The sequence below is a fragment of the Copidosoma floridanum genome, unplaced genomic scaffold, assembly GCF_036245765.1.
Source record: "Copidosoma floridanum isolate Cflo_tuat_1 unplaced genomic scaffold, Cflo_Japanese_pri ptg000025l, whole genome shotgun sequence".
In the NCBI taxonomy this organism is placed as follows: domain Eukaryota; kingdom Metazoa; phylum Arthropoda; class Insecta; order Hymenoptera; family Encyrtidae; genus Copidosoma; species Copidosoma floridanum.
Window position 1 is genome coordinate 6,902,754 of NW_028321902.1, and position 17,212 is coordinate 6,919,965.

Here is a 17,212-nt window from a genome sequence, read left to right on the forward strand (position 1 = left end):
AGTATATATGTATTTATGTAATTGCTCAGCGCCCCGAACCCCCATCAGATGAAATTTTAGGTAATGTATAAAATAAAGCTCCCTCCTTTTTTTCTCAAAATAATGTATGTATACCTGTCAAAGTAAAGTTATTGTGCGATTACACGTAATCTTTTATCAAAACGCTAAACCAAAGAAGGGATGTTTGTGCAAATCGATGTGAAAGTACACATTGTGAAAAAAGTTACATCAATAATATTTTGATGTTGCGGTTTAGTTAAAAATAATTGAAGTTGAAATATTGTTGTTGCGCAATGATTCAGACTTTTTTTTAAATAAAATATATTCTTGCGGTTTTTTTTTTTTTTTTTTTTTTTTTAGAAAAATTGCATTATTTACGTTATTACTTCGTGAACGTATTAAAAGACAATGGCTAAAAAACATGACATTTTATGACTTTCTATCGAAAATCATAATGACTGATGAAAAATATACAGACATATTAAACAATTACCATTGTACATCCAATAGCTGTTTTTTAGAACGTATACAAAAATAAAGAAATAGGTTGTACACGATATGATTTTTCAAGAAATTACAAAATAATGAGCAAATATATCATAGCCATTCAAGTGAATTATTATTATATCTAAAATAAAAAACAAATTTTATAATAAACGATCAGATTACTAAATTAGTTGATTAATGTTGTTTGTTTTTGTTTTTTTAATCACGTATTTTGTAGAGTTATCGAAAATATTGTAAGGTAAAAAAACACAAGTCAACATATTCCGGACTTCCGTTATTTAAAAAAAAGTGCAAAGTATTTGAAAAGAATTAAATGTAAGTAATAAAATAATACATTGAAAATATTTGAAAAAAAAAAATATATATATATATAAGACGAGGTAAATAAAAAAGAGGAATTTTGGGAAAATGCAATAATAAAAGGCATTGTACATTAATTTTAATACAATTGTATAAATAAAAACAAAAAATATGATACTCTGGCAAGAGCCACCCATCGCTCACCACTTACCTCAACTTACCTCAATTACCTGAGGGGTGGGCTACGACATCGTAGAATACCCGTCAAAGGCGTTCGTTCACGTGGGCGGGTCAGAGCCAGAGCACATATCTCTGGTCGAAGAATCAAGTTTCGGCTATATATACTAACCAAACACCTTTTTCGCCACTTGCGGGAACTCCGAATCATATATGATATTCATGGATTATTGCACCAAGTGCCGCCACGCGGTCGGAGATGCAACTACCATCATTTCAGGGCAGTGCAGTGCTCCCGATACGTAATGTTAAACAAACGGATTTTAGATCTGGAGAGTTTTATTGTCATGGTAATATTATAGTTACAGGTGAATATCTAAACTATAAATTTAAATTAGCTTAAAATTTTTTATTTTAGCGATTACGTCATTTGTTGCTTTTTTTTGATGAAAATACTCAGTCAAAAAATCAAAATCGGTTGAGCGCTCGCGCCCTTATTTAACCTAACCTGACCCCAGCTTAACCTGCAGAGTACACGACGAAGACGTCAATGCAAACAAAAAACATCACTGAGTTAGGCACAGAGAAAAAGTGTAAAACTCTTTAAAAAAAGCACCCTTTTAGCTTGACAACCAACTCTTTCCCCCACGTATCTTTTGAACAAATGCTTTAATTCTTGTTAATCCATCGGAATCTAGTGCGGGTCACCAGAAGACTAGTGTTCTTAAGTGAATATAATGAACTCGTTCTAAATGGAGTTGGAAGTTCAAGACAACGATGTTTACGGTCTGGTCGGTAAGCTCTGCGAGAGTATATTTCGGAGGAAGCACTCGGTTGCTCATCAGGACGAGCACCAGTCCTATTTGTCCCGGGAGGAGGACGATGGCAAGCAACTCCGGAGACTCAAGGTCAAAGCCTACGAGATTCTACTGAACAAGTCGCCCCAGGATTATGGTAAACATTGCTTTCACCCCTTGTGGTTGTTCTTTTTCTTACATATTTCGCTCTATTTCAATTGTTTTTGTTTTAGGATACGATGACACAGAGCGCGATCCGATAGTCGAGTTGCTGAAACATGTGTTTGTCCTCAACACGGAGGCTGGCTGTTTTTCCCAAGCAGTAGAGTTGCAAAAGTACTTGGACGAGTTTATAGACCAAGGTCTGGAGCAAGACTCGACCATCTATTCTATCTTGCAATTTCTCAACTGTCTCAAGTCCATCAAAAATGACAGTGACGACGATTCTTTGGTACTCATCAACGAGATATTCATATTATACATATACTTTGGATAAAAAAAAATATTTTTTAAATGATGTTTATTTCGTGTATGTGTGTGCTTAGGATGTATTTCACTATGATAAACCGCATCCATCGCTTCCTGAAGTGTACAGTGAATATCAAATTTATCCAGCAGAGGCATTTCACTTGCCTCAGTCTTTTCAGAATTTGTTGAATCAAGAAAAAAACGGTTTTGTCAAGTACAATTCTGTTGAGCCTGGAAGCCAGCTGACTCTGCTTGGAAGGTTCACATCTCCAATCAATAGTAAAAGTATCAGGTGAAATTATTTTTCAATATCCTACTTATTATAGTTGTACGTCTTTAACGTTGTCATTGTAAGAGAACGATTTTTTTTTCAGGTCCAATGATATTATTAACTTAAACGTAGCACACCGCACAACCTACCTTCCAAGGGGGATGAATTTAAAATTCGGTTCTTATTTTTTACCTCAAATAAAGGTAAAGTGAATCAGTTAAAATGAACGACTGTATTACTTATTTTGCAAAAATTTTTTTGTAGGACATAGAAACGCCGGAAGACTATCTTCAACCCTGTATCGAAGGTATCGTAACTGAACCAGAGTCCCCATGGCAGGTCATTGATCCTTTGGAGTCACTTATTAAGAGTAACCAAGCAAATAATACTGAAATTTGTGAAATAGAAGAAAATGAGACAGAGGAACGGTTAGTAAATATTGGTAAAATATGGGAACAAATGGACAAAACTTCTCCACTTACAAATCATGCCACTTGGGAGACTTTAGGTCTCTCTGAACCTCCTAAAGAACCGCCGTTTGCATCAGAATCCGTTGAGGCTACAATCCATTTGAATAACGTTGCACAAGATATACTGCTGAATCCAGTAATACATATTTACCTCAAAGTTAACATACTTTGTTTAAATTTTTTTGAAACAAATTTCAATTTCTTTTTAATTACAGAGCACATTAAACTCTCCAATAATCAATGTTTCTAGTACAAAATTCATAAAGGATATTGAGCTATTGTTACTCGGTGTTGAAACAACTACCTTTATGTACAACTACGCGGTAAGTACCAGCACACAAATCAAATGATTATTTTTTATACGTGCAAGTAATATTATATTTTTTTCAGCGAGGTTTTGAGTTAAGAAATGGTATAGTTACAAATGGCATGTGCTCAGAAACCCTACAAAATCTTTGTGGAGAAGTTACACGCTGGGGTACTTGTTTTAAAAATCTTTCGGATCTCATAGTTATTGATCCCCAAACCGGTAAATTGCAAATAGAAGGATTAATTTTTAAGGCACTATGCAGTAGTATCAAAGAATTTCTATTGTTCTACCACTCTGCTGTTCTTAAAGTTTCCATTGCAGAAATTAAAAATAAAGGACTGTTAAATTTTTTAAATAAAATCAGACCACTTGGTAATTTGATTTTAAAAGTGGCACAGTTATGCCGTTGTGATAGCCAAAGAGTCACTTCGCTGGACGAAGGTATCGGTATTTTAACGCACATTTACAAAGAAGTAACAAAGGTTACGGAGCAAAATGTTGCTCTGGTATTTTATTCAATTTTAAAGGAATGCTGCGAAGTCTATTTTCGGTAAGTAACAAACACGTTAAGCATCGAAAACTTATTTCCAATGCATGACAATAATTTATCGTTTTTAGATTACTACAACGTTGGATTTTTGAGGGTATTTGCGCAGATATCTACGACGAGTTCATGATCACTGCGAGGCCTAAATACGTTCGAAATCGTGGCTACCATTTCTGGACCAAAGCTTTTAGCATAAATAAAAAATCAGTGCCTGGCTTCTTGTCGGATCTCACTGACTCAATTTTGCAATGCGGTAAAGCCGTAATGTTACTGAAAATCTGTGATCCGAAAAATCCGCTCTGCCGATTGTCAAGCTCGAGTCAATCGGAGATCAGAGTGTGTTTAAGTATGGGTATGTTGAGAGACCAGATCAAGTTTTACGAGGAATACACAATTAGAGGTGAACTGGAACAAGAGAAGGAGGTGTCTATGTGCACTGCTATTCAACAGCAAAAGGAAGCTGAAAAAAACAGAGCTGAGCTTGTGATTGCTGCACAGCGGGATACATTACACAGATTAAAAAGTTTGTTCAAAATTAATTTAAATATGGAACATTTCTGTATTTTCATTGTCATTTCGTTTATTTCCGTTTCGCAGAGGAACGGGAAGACTCGCTTAAAAAAGTTAGGAAGGAAAAAATTGAACTATTGGAGCAATTAAAAATTCAAGCCCAGGAAGTGACCGAGAGAAAAGAAAAGGAACGGGATGCAGAACTGCTCGCGGATAAACTTTTGTTGGAACAAATTAAAAAACACGAGGAAGAAGCAATAAAGCTAGAAGAGGCGGAGAGGTAGATCTAAAAATTTGTGTTATTTGTACGACCGATGTGTATTTGTATTTAAGTATTTTATTTTAGACTAAAGACTGCCAAGTACTACAGCGAGTTGGCAGAGGAAGTTGAAAAACGTGAAATACGTGCAAAATGGCGCACAAAAAGGATGGAATTGTTCGATGAAAGGATGGAAGTCATTCATAATATGAAGAGAGAATTCGAGGGTACCTCGGATACCGACGAGTTTTTAGACACTCGTGAAAAAGAGCCCGTAAAAGTGCATGAAAAGTATACAAGCGACATTAATGCGGAGAAACATGAAAGCACAGATACCGAAAGCGTCGTTATCACCGTTTCTACCGTAAATGAAAATGCAGAATCATCGAATAGAGATGAAAATTACAATCCTACCTCTGCCAAAGTAGATGACTCGTCTTTAAATAATCAAAACGCCAATTTCGAGAAAGACGACAATCAAAATATTAGGCCTCTCGATGATGAAAATCAAAACTGCGTCAGCATGCAGGAGCAACAACGTCAGAGCAACGATAGTGAACGTCCTGCGACTACGAAAGCGGTCAGACCAACAGTGCTCGACATTACAAAGGTAAATACTCAAAGATACGGAAGTGATGCACTTGACAGTCTCCAAAACGAAAAAACTAAAATCCTGGATCATTCAACATTGGATTTATTGAGGCTGGGAGAAATAGATAACATGACAGAGGCTCAGAGGAACAAGTTTAAGATTCTCCAGCAGGCGTACGGATTCACGCCAAACAATAACGAGTCTTCAACTATACTATTCGCCTTAGGAAACACCGAGAATCAGTCAGAGCTGACAGAGATCCATCATAATAGGCTGAGAAATACACAGCACTTGACGCACTTAAATTGGAACGATGTAAACAGCAAAGACACAAAGGAAGTTGTAGAACACTCGTCGGAAGAGCAGACGGAGATCCAAAGGAACAGAATGAGAAATATGCAACACTTGTCACAATTAGATTGGAACAATGTAGACAGCAAAGATACGGTTAAAGTAGCAGAACACGCCCCAAAAGATCAGACAGAGATCCATCAGAATAGGCTGAGAAATACGCAGCACTTGACGCACTTAGATTGGAACGATGTAGACAGCAAAGATACAAAGGAAGTTGTAGAACACTCGTCGGAAGAGCAGACGGAGATCCAAAGGAACAGGATGAGGAATACACAACACTTGACGCATTTAGATTGGAACGATGTAGACAGCAAAGATACAAAGGAAGTTGTAGAACACTCGTCGGAAGAGCAGACGGAGATCCAAAGGAACAGGATGAGGAATACACAACACTTGACGCACTTAGATTGGAACGATGTAGACAGCAAAGATACAAAGGAAGTTGTAGAACACTCGTCGGAAGAGCAGACGGAGATCCAAAGGAACAGGATGAGGAATACACAACACTTGACGCACTTAAATTGGAACGATATCGTAGACAGCGAAGGTACCAAGGAAGATGTAGAATACGTATTGAAAAAGCAGACAGAGATTGAACGAAACAGATTAAGAAATACGCAGCATATGACTGATTTCAACTACAACAACGCGCAAACAAAAAAAGAAACATCGAACAAGCAGTCGTTAACGGAGTCCGAGGTCAACAGGAATAGGGTAATGTCTCCGGAAGACGTCTCCGAGTCTCTTACGAAACCACCTTCAGAAACTTTGACCGACTGGCAGCGCAATCGAAACCGTAACATGGCTCACAACGTCGACCGCTATGACTTTGACATCAACCGGTTTCCCGAGCCTGAATGTCAAAAAGAAACCCCAATGTCGACGACAACGGATCACTTCACCACCTCCACGCACAGTAGTTCAATGCAGGTCCATAGCTGCGAAAACACGCCCTTCTCCGAGTACGCCAATAACTGCGACATGATGTGCGCTAGATCGTCGGATGGCATGTCCACAGATGAAGTTACCTCGCAGCTGAGCCACAACTCCAAGTTCGTCCAAGATACCCCCTCGTTTCCCAATTTCTTTGGATTTGGCTCTTTACTTAATATACCGGCCAATGAAAACCACCATCAGCAGCAACAGCTCACCGCTGCAGATGTCGAGATGATCGACACGACGTCCTTGCAAGTGTACCTGGAAAAGTCCGTCCTTGTGCCTTTAAGGGCACAGAGTCGGCTTGTCAATAATGCAATAATCAAGGTACATCAACCTCTTATTATCCATTAAAATTTACTCTTCCTGATGCATCAGATCTCATGTTGTTTTAATTATTTCAGTACTTTTTAACCGAGCACAAAATACTATCCCACCTACAAAGCCTGAGGAGCTACTTTTTTTTATTGAACGGCGAATTCGCCAAAACACTAACTCACTCGTTGTTTACGCGGTTGTACGAGATTTCCGAGCCAACTGAACTTTTCAATCCGTCGGTTCTGATGAACATTTTGGAAAAAGCGATAGTGAGTTCGTTGAGTGGTACATACGCCAACTCGGAACTTCTCAGCATATCAGTTACCGAAGTACCCCCTTATTTGCAGGTAAAATAAAGACGTCAGTGGTTTGAAATTATAATTTAAAACGTATTTTTGATCGTTTCGTGTGTTTTCTTTTACTTAGACGTCGAATCCAGAGATACTCGGCTGTCTATCCTTAAACTACAAAATCTCGTGGCCTCTAAACATAATATTCAACGATATCTTGATGGAACAATACAGTAAAGTATTCAAATTCCTATTGATGGTTGGGCGCGTATTCTGGGCCCTGCAAGAGGATTTCCAAATTCTGAAGATCGCCAGAAAAGCCTCTGTTTCGCAGAACCATCACAAGGTTAGCAATCCTTCGTTTTTTTTCTAGTCGAAAAAAATGTATAGTATTTGTCTATAAATGACGATCGGAGATGCTTACATTCTTTTTTGTTAAATCTATTTATAGCTGCAACTGTACCGACACTCCATGATGCAATTCATGAATGCGCTACACACTTACTTGACCTGTAGCGTTTTACACGCCAGCTGGTCGGAGTTTGAACACGAGCTCGAAAACGCCAAGACTCTCGACGACGTTTATAACACGCACGTTCGTTATATAAGGAAGATTTTGTCTAGGCAAGTCGATCGATCAATCTAAAATAAATAGATATGCTCTTGGGGCCACATCAGTGCAATTACTTTTTTATTAAAAAGCTGATGAAATAATTCTGAATGACCGTATCGACCGTATATTATTTCTTAATTTCTAATTAATTGTGCAAAAAATTTTTTTTTAAGTACTGATTCTTCATCTTTTTGTACGTTATTTAACTGAAGTATACTTTTTGTTTTTCAGATGTATGCTGAACGTAAGGGGAGAACCGATGCGCACCTGTTTGTACAACATTTTCAAAATCGTTTTAAAGTTCCACAACCGTATAAGATCGCAAAACTGGACCGACGAGTCGAAACCGTCGTTCAAGCCAAACTACAAGGAAATCGAGCGCATGTACATGGCGTTTTGCGAGCAGCGACACTACCTGGCCCATGTAGCCGAAAAACTTGCCAACTGCGGCTATCAACCCCATCTAATGCAATTTCTGCACGCGCTCAACATCAATCACCGTTATGATCTCATCGCGAAGAAGTAAAAATATTTCAACAGATCATTCTGTTTCACAAAATTTTTATTCTCTATATATTCCCATTCCTGGGAAATGAGGTGGAAGAAACTTGGTGAGATTGTTTATCTTTTTCAATAGTCGAATTCGGAAGGTTTATATGTGTATGAATCAAGCCGTCAGATGAAGTGAGATTATTAGTAAAGTAATCAATAAGAGCTTTAATTATCTTGCCAGAAAAAAAAAAATTGGTAGCCATTCGTAAAACTTTCCTGCAATAAGCTAAACGAAATGTTTCGCTGGCGATGCACGTTTGGCGCCAACCCAGTAACTTCGAAAAGAGATTTGCATCTCCTGCTCGGTATTTATCAATCGATCAAATTCTTGCCGTTTTCGCGAACGACCAAAATCCTGGTAAATACTTAGAAGAAAAAAAAATTATTTTACTAACCTACTACATACCAATGCTTTGATAACTGATTATCTCTTATTATGTAAGTGTCGTGTTCTTTTACAACCATTGCATCTGATTTGCCTAAAAAATAAAATTCGATTCGGTTTATTGTATATAGTTTAGTAATACGAGTGTTGCAATTTGCCTTGTTTAAAAAAGTGAGTTTTAAGATTGTAAATATTTATTGCTATTACGATATTGAGAAGGGTGCTAGTTTTGCGAAAAAATCAAAAAGTATTATTAGTGCTTTCCGCGCTTGCTCAAAAAAAAATAAGCACAAATATCAATGAGTTTTTATACTAATTACAACTCCGTCGAGTATTTTGTAAGAGTTGCCTCGTTGTACATAATTACGTTGCTTAGTTTTTCGATTGTGATAAGTTTCAGGTATGAAGTATTTTTAAAATCGAAATGTTACACGCTCGTTATCATTAAGTTTCTTATTATCATCATTACTATAAAACTATATTCATAGTTCAAAACATTATTTACAATAAAAGAAGTTTTTTGAAACGCAAAAGTTTTCAAGCTTTTTCAATCTACTAATTTTATCTCTTTGGCGATAAATTATCATTCAGTTATTATAAATAGCGTATGATTCCATAAAAAAAAAAACCTTTCTATGCATAGGGCGCTCTCTCGTCCGCTCAAAAGAGCTCAATCTACGCTCGATAAACGGCGATCGAGCAACCGCATGTGAAATACGCGTGAGCACAATTAGCGGGGATCGGGGATAAGATAAGTATGTATATACATATGGGATGTGGGACAGCGCTGCGCACATATGTTGAGAGAGTAGATATTACAAAACGTGCAGTCGGTGCAGTGGTGTCGCTATTCACGAGAGGAGAGACCGTATTTTATATAGCTATTTGTTAATCCTGATTCGAGAACTTACCGACATCACACACATTTATGACGCGAACTGAATGTGCTTTTTTAATTTGCTTTACATTCATGAGAAATTCAAAAGTGTATGGTTCATATTATGTTCATCCAAACTCAAAAATACTGTACGATATGATAAGTAGTTCAAAATTAATTTGCCTTAAGTCTACTGTAGTTGTAGAATGATTTTCTTGCTGCGTGATTTTTCATTTCAAATGGCAACATTGCAGAGAGAGCATCAGCGGCAGAAGACGTCATACACTTTTTTTTTTTCGCAAGTTATTTTGCACTCGCGCTCTTTCGCGTCTGTTAATTAACTTTCTCTTGTCAAGTAACTATTGCGCATACTCTGCATATACATTCTGACCAGAGATTAAACACCTACCTTTGTACAATCATTACAGGCGCGCATACTTCTACTTAATACTTACATTTGTTTATTTGCGTACGAGTGGAGAGATTTATCCATATGTCACTTCTATAAATACCTTCGAAATACATAATACTTATGTTTATTTTGTGCGCTCTGTTTTAAATGAGCCCACGTCAAAATTTTTGGTGGCGCACTGCTTATAGGTCGTTAGAAATGTTTTTTCAGATCCGGTACTTTTATATGAATTGTTTGTCCCATAATATCTTAAAAATTTAATCGAATTGTAAAGATAACAAATAAAAATATTTAAAAAAATAAAAACAAAGTATATACGACCAGCCATACTGGCAGCAGTAAGCGCATAAACCACTAGTATGGGCAAAGATAGCCGAGAGAGAGGTGTGTAAGTACCTGTGTGTGCCTTCCCCGTTCGGTCGTTCATTTATTGTTATTATTATTTTTTCATCAAAGGTAAACATGTGGGAAGTATTGTTCTGCACAGCCAAAGCTGTGCTTCCACAAGAAAAGGAGCACGAGGGAAAATAAGCACACGCGACAAATTTTATTAAAAAAATACAAAATGGCTTTTATTCGTTATGTACAGTAGGACTTTAGCTCTGCTCACGTCGAGAGCTATAAGTAGAAGAATAAGTGTATGGCCTGGTCCCGCTAGTTAAAAATTATCCAAGTCTTGGATACAATTTTTTCTAGGTTTTCTAAATTGCATAAAAATGTTTCTTACGTTAATGAATTTTAAATTTCAAGCCATAAACAAATGACAAATCCATATTTTCATCCTAGGTGTCATGGTAACTCAAAATTTCCGAGTAAGATAGAAGCCCGTACTGTTAATTATCCCCTTTTCTATATTTAAAAGTCAAACAGTAGCTTTTTATAATCCAATATTTGTTGTAATTACTTTTTATAATGTTAACAATTTTTTCAAATCAAATCACAAGTAATGGTGGTACAATTTAGTAGACCGAGGAAAATTAAGTTTTTCAAAAAATGAGCCATACATGTTGAATCATAATCAGTCAAGTATATAATATGCTTAAAAATACTTTTCCGCCCTCGGGTGGTTTTAGGAGGCTGGTACTTCCTCGGGCAAAAAAGCAGTTTTCCGATACTCGTTCGAAAAGTCTCCTTTACGAACCTCGTTACGTCCCTCCGTCCCTCGCCTTCGGCTCGGGCCGCAAACAAAGACTTTTCAAACTCGTAGGAAAACTACTATCTTATTATGCTTGAACGAAATATTTTTCAGGCTGGTCACAAGAAGGTATCGTATTTCATCTTTCGATATCACCCAAATCAGATATTTCAACGCGGTAGAATCGTGTAAGCCGGTCGCCTAAAAAATCTGTATAAGTAGGGATACAAGAAGCTTCAAACGATTTCAGTGGATTGAGTGAGTTGGTGCTTCACCGTTAGATAAGCCGTGTTGCCGTGTGTGCACGTGTGCAGCACAAACACTCACATTATCATCTCTGGTTCTCTTTCTCCTTCGTCGCTGCTACTGTCGGTGGAATAGTGGGGGACATTGCTGGGTGCAGGGGACGAGGGGACTCGGTCGCTCTCTCTGTCTCACTTACTCTTACAAGTTAAGTACAAAATCTTCTTTACAATTTTTTTTCTCGAAATTTTGTGCTTGTCTAAATAATTCAAATAGACCAAATCGATAGGAAATTTTTCGCTCTATACGCTGTTATTTATATTTTTACTATAGCTCTTACCGTTACTGAGATATGAGCGAAATAAAATTTCAAATGCGATTTTAACATTGATCCACCACTCGAAAAAATTTTTATTTATTTTTATCGTAATCAGCGGGTCAAATTACATAAAATATCGAAAAACGCCTTCTTCTCCAACAAGTTTCTAATTCAGAAGTTTCTCGGTTGGTCTAATAATATTGCAAATTGCAGGCGAGAATCGTATAGAATCGTATAGATGTGATATTTAGTGCTCTCGCGTACGTGGGTGTAAGTATACAATCGAATACAGTGCGTATTGCGTATATACTTCGATTCAATCATCAGTACACATCAGTGTATATAATATATAATAGTGGCAATATATATAGTGTGGGCAGTGTGTGTATATGTACCCCCGTGGGTCTGGCAAATTTTGTTGCGGTAATACATAACAGTGAGTACCTATGACAATTATGCCGTGGAGGTGGTGCTTGACGTGGACCTTTTAATACATAAAAAAGAGGCTGCAGCCAACTCCCCAACGCAGTTACGCGGATATTGCATATGCGCGAAAAGAAGCCGCCTGTGCCGAGAAGAGATACGCGATTCACGCCTCCTCTTCCTCATCCTCCACCTCCATCCTCCTCCTGCTGCTGCTCTGCTGCTGCTGCTGTTGCCTGTATCTTTTGAGAATCTAAAAAATGGTAAGCCTTTACTTTGCACCTGCTTTTTTTTCCCCCCCCAGTCTGGTGGTAAGTTTCATAATGAATGTTTCGTTCGTACAGAGTTTCTTTGGATTCGGACAGTCCGCGGATATTGAGATACTCCTCGATGGCGCGGATTCGAGGAAGACCGCGGACATCAAAACCGAGGACGGGAAGAAAGAGAGGCACCTGCTCTACCTGGACGGGGAGACGGTATCAGGAAAGGTGTGTGTGTGATTGTATTTGACGATGATATGTGGGGTAATCGTGACAAGGACCCAGTTTTACTCTTGAGGAATGAAAATATACAAAAATTGCCCTCAAGTTGTTCTTGTGTGACGAAAAAGAAGTAAAACTATTTTATTTCTTTGTGTCCGGGCTGCTTGAGTCATGATTAGACAGCTCGAATGGTCTATCATGTATATGTAGTACTTTGATGGATGGTTAATTTACTTGTTAGCTCTTATTAAGGTTAGCAGCTTTATCTGAAATGTATTTTGGAGCAACACGTAATATGAACGATAATTTTTGTTTCTCAAACACAATCGATGCGATTGATATTACTATTTTTCTTTTTCTTTTTCTTTTTTTTTTTTTTTTTTTTTTTCTTTTTTTTTTGAGCTCTTTGAAATAATTTTCAAAAGACATTTTTAAAATCCCGATATTTTACATGAGTTATGAATTTTAGATAAACATAAGTTTGAGGAAAGCTGGCAAATTGGAACACCAAGGAGTCAAAGTAGAGTTTATCGGACAAATAGAACTGTACTACGACAGAGGCAATCATCATGAGTTTACAAGTTTAGTGAAGGAGCTGGCAAGGCCGGGTGAATTGACTCACAACACAACGTACGAATTTGAGTTTGCAAATGTGGAAAAGCCTTTTGAGAGTTACACAGGCTCGAATGTTAGACTGCGGTACTTTCTCAAGGTGACAATCGTCAGGAGAATCAGTGACATTGTTAAGGAGCTTGAGCTTGTTGTACATACCCTTAGTTCCTATCCAGACATGAACAATCCAATCAAGATGGAGGTTGGCATCGAAGACTGCCTGCATATAGAATTTGAGTACAACAAAAGCAAGTGAGTGCTGTTTATGTCCAAGTGATAAAAAAATCTAATTAAAAAGTAACCAACTAAAATCTGGTGTTACGTTTCAGATATCACTTAAAAGATGTGATTGTTGGAAAAATTTACTTTTTGTTAGTTAGAATCAAGATCAAACACATGGAAATAGCAATTATCAAAAGAGAAACTACAGGTACTGGTAAGTAAATGAATATTCCATCAGTAAAGGACAAAGCCCACCATTTTTTTTTTTTTTTTTTTTTTCTGATCTGATTAAATTTTTCCAGGGCCGCACACGTTTACGGAAAACGAGACAATAGCTAAATACGAAATAATGGACGGTGCGCCAGTGAAGGGTGAATCCATCCCTATCAGGGTATTTCTAGCAGGCTACGATCTAGCTCCCACAATGCGGGATATCAATAAGAAATTTAGCGTCAGATATTACCTGAATTTGGTCCTCATGGACGAGGAAGACCGACGATATTTCAAACAACAGGTTTGTTTCTACAATATACTCCCTGGATCCCACTTGTGAAGCAAAATACTTACATTATATCGACGATCATATTGTTTTTAAAAGGAAATAACATTATGGCGAAAGGGCGAGAAGAGCAGAAAATCACAGTCAGTCTCGCCGCATCTACCGTCGCATCTGGTATCAGGAGAAACCGGCTTTCCTCAGTGTGCCCCTCAAAACGGTCCCTCACAGAACGCAATATCGGGCCAGCAGTCACAACAAAATGACATTAATCAGTCAATAGATAACGATAACGACATCACAGCGGATGACGGTGAGTCGCAACCCCGCGCGCCCATCGAAGGCATGACGAGAGAAGAAGGTGATGGCGAAGGGGACAAGGATTTGAGTCCAGAGAGCCCATGAGCGTGAGAATAAGAAACCTGTTAGGATGGACAGTTGATTTTTGTCGTACATAAATCAGATGTGAATTATATGCGCGTCTTCGTGCCTAGGTAGGAGAGTTATTGATGGAATTTTTAAATATTTTTAAGTATTTTTTATCAAATGTTTTGTTATATTACGCTTTTAATCATGTTAATGTATTGTTTTAAAATTGATTTTTTTTTATCCATGTGCGAAATGTTATTGTTGTATGATTTATTTAAATTTCATAGAATTAACCATCGAAACAACTGTCAGTGACTCTTGCAAGCCTGTGTATGATTGATACGTAGTGCTAAATACATACGAAAATTTTTTAATGTTACACATTTTTTTTTCCTCGACTTTCTTTTGATGTTTTAAAAGATCGAATTTTCCAATAAACCAATTTTTGTATGTACTTAGACGCAATTTTATACAACCATATATAAATAATTCATATAAAATTTATGTACAGATTGTTTACGATATTAGAGAAAAACACGATTTTTACATAGTATAGCGATTAACGGGAGCTTCTTTTATAAGAAAAACAAAATCAATTACGAATACGAGAGTTTTAGCATTGATGTAAGTTGTACATATTTACGCACGCGTAAGAACTTTTGGAAATCTTGGATTTGGAAAAAAAAAAAAAAAAAAAAAAAAAAAAAACCTCTGACCATCATGTCTTTCTACCACCTTTAATTATACTTTTTTTACATGGTACGATAAATCTTACAAGAAATATATTCGAGAAAAATAGTATCATTTAAATAACCACTGTTAAAAAAACGATTCAAGGCGACTGTTTTTACAAAAAAAAAAATCATATAATATGGATATCAAAAATACGTCCGCTAAAATACTAATTTCAACCCTAGAAATCTTTATTTGCCATGACATTAAAAAAAAATGAAGAAGGTAACTTCTTCCCATTCATTGGGTTTGCAATTGTATACAACATTAACATAACGACGATGTTATCTCGAATGTATAATAACGATAAAGTATTTCGTAAAAATAATAAAATATTCATCATACGAATTTACAGATTTTTCAAGTATAAAATTTGTATATAAATAAAAATAATTATTAATTTCTTTTTTAGAAAAGAAAAACAAAAACATTTTTTCTAAGGTATTTTAAAGTTCAAGTTTTCTTAAATAAATTTTTCATATCTATCAATTTACCCAAGTGATTTGTAAGTAAATTTTGATTTCTATAAATGTGTAAATAATGCGAGTAACAGAAAAATAGAACTGTCCTTTTGCTTTTACCCAACATAAATGAAAGCTACTTACGTCTCCAAAAGTTTTGTATCAATGTGAGACGAAAGGCAAAGATGATGATAATAAATATGTGCTGTTTATTTTTTCTGCGTTTTATTTTTTTAAGTTTTACAAAAAATACTCGAACAGAAGGCCATACCTACATACGTTTTTCACGTAATAGATTATAACGCGAAGCAACTGTCCAGCCTTTTTTTCGTGCCTCACAGACAAAATAAGCAAACTAAACGATTATTATGTAATTTAACTCGTAAACCCTTATAATCGAGAGACAACACACGCCGAAAGACGAATCGTTTGTATTTTCATGAACATTATTTAGCGTCAATCGACAGTCTGAAATTGATGGTTTTTTAAACTGTATATGCAGCAGCTTAGTATTTTCTCTCACTTTGGTAATGCAATATTTTTATTTGCGAATATAAACAAAATTGTCCTGAAAACCCTGTCATATATTGTGTGTGCTGTTGATACAAAATTTCGTAAATATTGTTTCTGTTTCACGAATATTTGATCGGCGGTAATTCATGCCCACATTGCATGGACATTTATTTTAGATTTTTTTTTTTCAAGCTAATGAAAAAATGCAAGCGAGAGTGAGTGATAAAAAACATTTCGATCACCTATATACTTTGTTATTTGTTGACCATAATAAAAAAAAGAAAAAAAATACTGTTCAGAGAATTATGTGAAATAATGTAATAATAAGCAAATGCAAAGAGTATGAATCTTAGATTTTTCACATGTGAAATAATGGGGTGTGTGTGTATGAATGTATGCGCATATATCCATACACACATAAATATATTATTATCATATGAAATGTAAAACTGAGTTCTTTATTTTTTTATTTTTCATCCAAGCTCGTACAAAGCGAGTCACCCTTGTCTAATGCAAACAACTGCATTGAACGCCTTTGGAAATAAGGTTTTTGTATTACCAGAAAACATTTTTCAATATTTGTTGGACTAAATAATAATAGTTAATATGCACGAAACTAAATGAAGAATGTAATGAAGAATTTTTTTATTTTTCTATTAAAGACATGATAATTGAACTTTTACGTGCTTTTGAGTTACAAGTTTTAAATTCACGATTAATCATGTATTTCATGGGATGTGAAATTAAAATTAAAATAGCAATACGATTAAAAAAAAAAAGATCCTTAATTACTGGATTTAAAGTGCAAGTATGCCAATAATTTAAAAAAAAAGCTATTTAATTTTTGGTGCAGAGGGTGCATCCGTCATTATATACACATCCCATTTTATCAACAGCTGTTTAGGGAGAAAAAAAAATTAATCTCAAATCAGAGTCTGATCTGAATGTGTAATGAAAAGCAAAATCAAATGAGAAAGTTCCAAATCATTAACGTTAACAATTACTTAGTGAAAAAATGGCACAAAATATATACTCGGTTTTTATCGTTTTCTACACCCACAGTTACCTGCTGCGCTTTCAGAGTTCTACCCTATACCTATGCCTCATTTTTCATTTTTCCGCGCATTTCCCCGCCGATGCCACATTCGTCTACCATACAATCAACGTACATGACAACACCAACAAAGGCGTTCATTGGTTGAAATTAAAACGTGGCAGACACTGGGACGCTTCTGCGATTGGCTGGTACGAAACAGGTGC

The 17,212-nt window shown here is 36.2% G+C and overlaps 2 protein-coding genes across 3 annotated transcripts; both read left to right on the top strand.

Moving 5' to 3' along the window:
* The first annotated feature begins 1,548 nt into the window (after positions 1 to 1,548).
* Grip163 (gamma-tubulin complex component 6) lies at positions 1,549 to 9,189 on the top strand. 2 transcript variants are annotated; one of them, XM_089595158.1, is made up of 16 exons: positions 1,549 to 1,959; positions 2,033 to 2,232; positions 2,327 to 2,534; positions 2,605 to 2,723; positions 2,785 to 3,109; positions 3,204 to 3,313; positions 3,381 to 3,850; positions 3,919 to 4,370; positions 4,445 to 4,637; positions 4,704 to 5,561; positions 5,646 to 6,132; positions 6,241 to 6,825; positions 6,903 to 7,163; positions 7,243 to 7,452; positions 7,558 to 7,730; positions 7,951 to 9,189. In XM_089595158.1, exons 1-16 carry the CDS (start codon positions 1,737 to 1,739, stop codon positions 8,243 to 8,245), a joined length of 5,169 nt encoding a protein of 1,722 aa, XP_089451284.1. In that variant the 5' UTR covers positions 1,549 to 1,736; the 3' UTR covers positions 8,246 to 9,189. The 2 variants fall into 2 exon arrangements, with proteins under 2 accessions (XP_089451284.1, XP_089451285.1); XM_089595159.1 differs by having other exon boundaries at positions 1,549 to 1,938; positions 2,015 to 2,232; positions 2,327 to 2,528; ... (2 more) ...; positions 4,704 to 5,550; positions 5,689 to 5,775.
* Positions 9,190 to 11,792: 2,603 nt separating this feature from the next.
* Vps26 (vacuolar protein sorting 26) lies at positions 11,793 to 16,299 on the top strand. Its single transcript, XM_014350667.2, has 6 exons — positions 11,793 to 12,328; positions 12,410 to 12,553; positions 13,017 to 13,411; positions 13,489 to 13,595; positions 13,684 to 13,895; positions 13,980 to 16,299. Exons 1-6 carry the CDS (start codon positions 12,326 to 12,328, stop codon positions 14,280 to 14,282), a joined length of 1,164 nt encoding a protein of 387 aa, XP_014206153.1. The 5' UTR covers positions 11,793 to 12,325; the 3' UTR covers positions 14,283 to 16,299.
* The last annotated feature ends 913 nt before the right edge of the window (positions 16,300 to 17,212 follow it).

What these genes read in the sequence shown, in the direction of transcription:
- Grip163 (XM_089595158.1), top strand. Translation starts at nt 1,737, where the DNA reads ATGGAGTTGGAAGTTCAAGACAACGATGTTTACGGTCTGGTCGGTAAG. An exon ending in ATCTCCAATCAATAGTAAAA is followed by an intron (nt 2,535 to 2,604) that starts GTATCAGGTGAA and finishes TGTCATTGTAAG; the next exon opens with AGAACGATTTTTTTTTCAGG. An exon ending in ATTTTTTACCTCAAATAAAG is followed by an intron (nt 2,724 to 2,784) that starts GTAAAGTGAATC and finishes ATTTTTTTGTAG; the next exon opens with GACATAGAAACGCCGGAAGA.
- Vps26 (XM_014350667.2), top strand. An exon ending in GGGAGACGGTATCAGGAAAG is followed by an intron (nt 12,554 to 13,016) that starts GTGTGTGTGTGA and finishes TATGAATTTTAG; the next exon opens with ATAAACATAAGTTTGAGGAA. An exon ending in TTTGAGTACAACAAAAGCAA is followed by an intron (nt 13,412 to 13,488) that starts GTGAGTGCTGTT and finishes GTTACGTTTCAG; the next exon opens with ATATCACTTAAAAGATGTGA.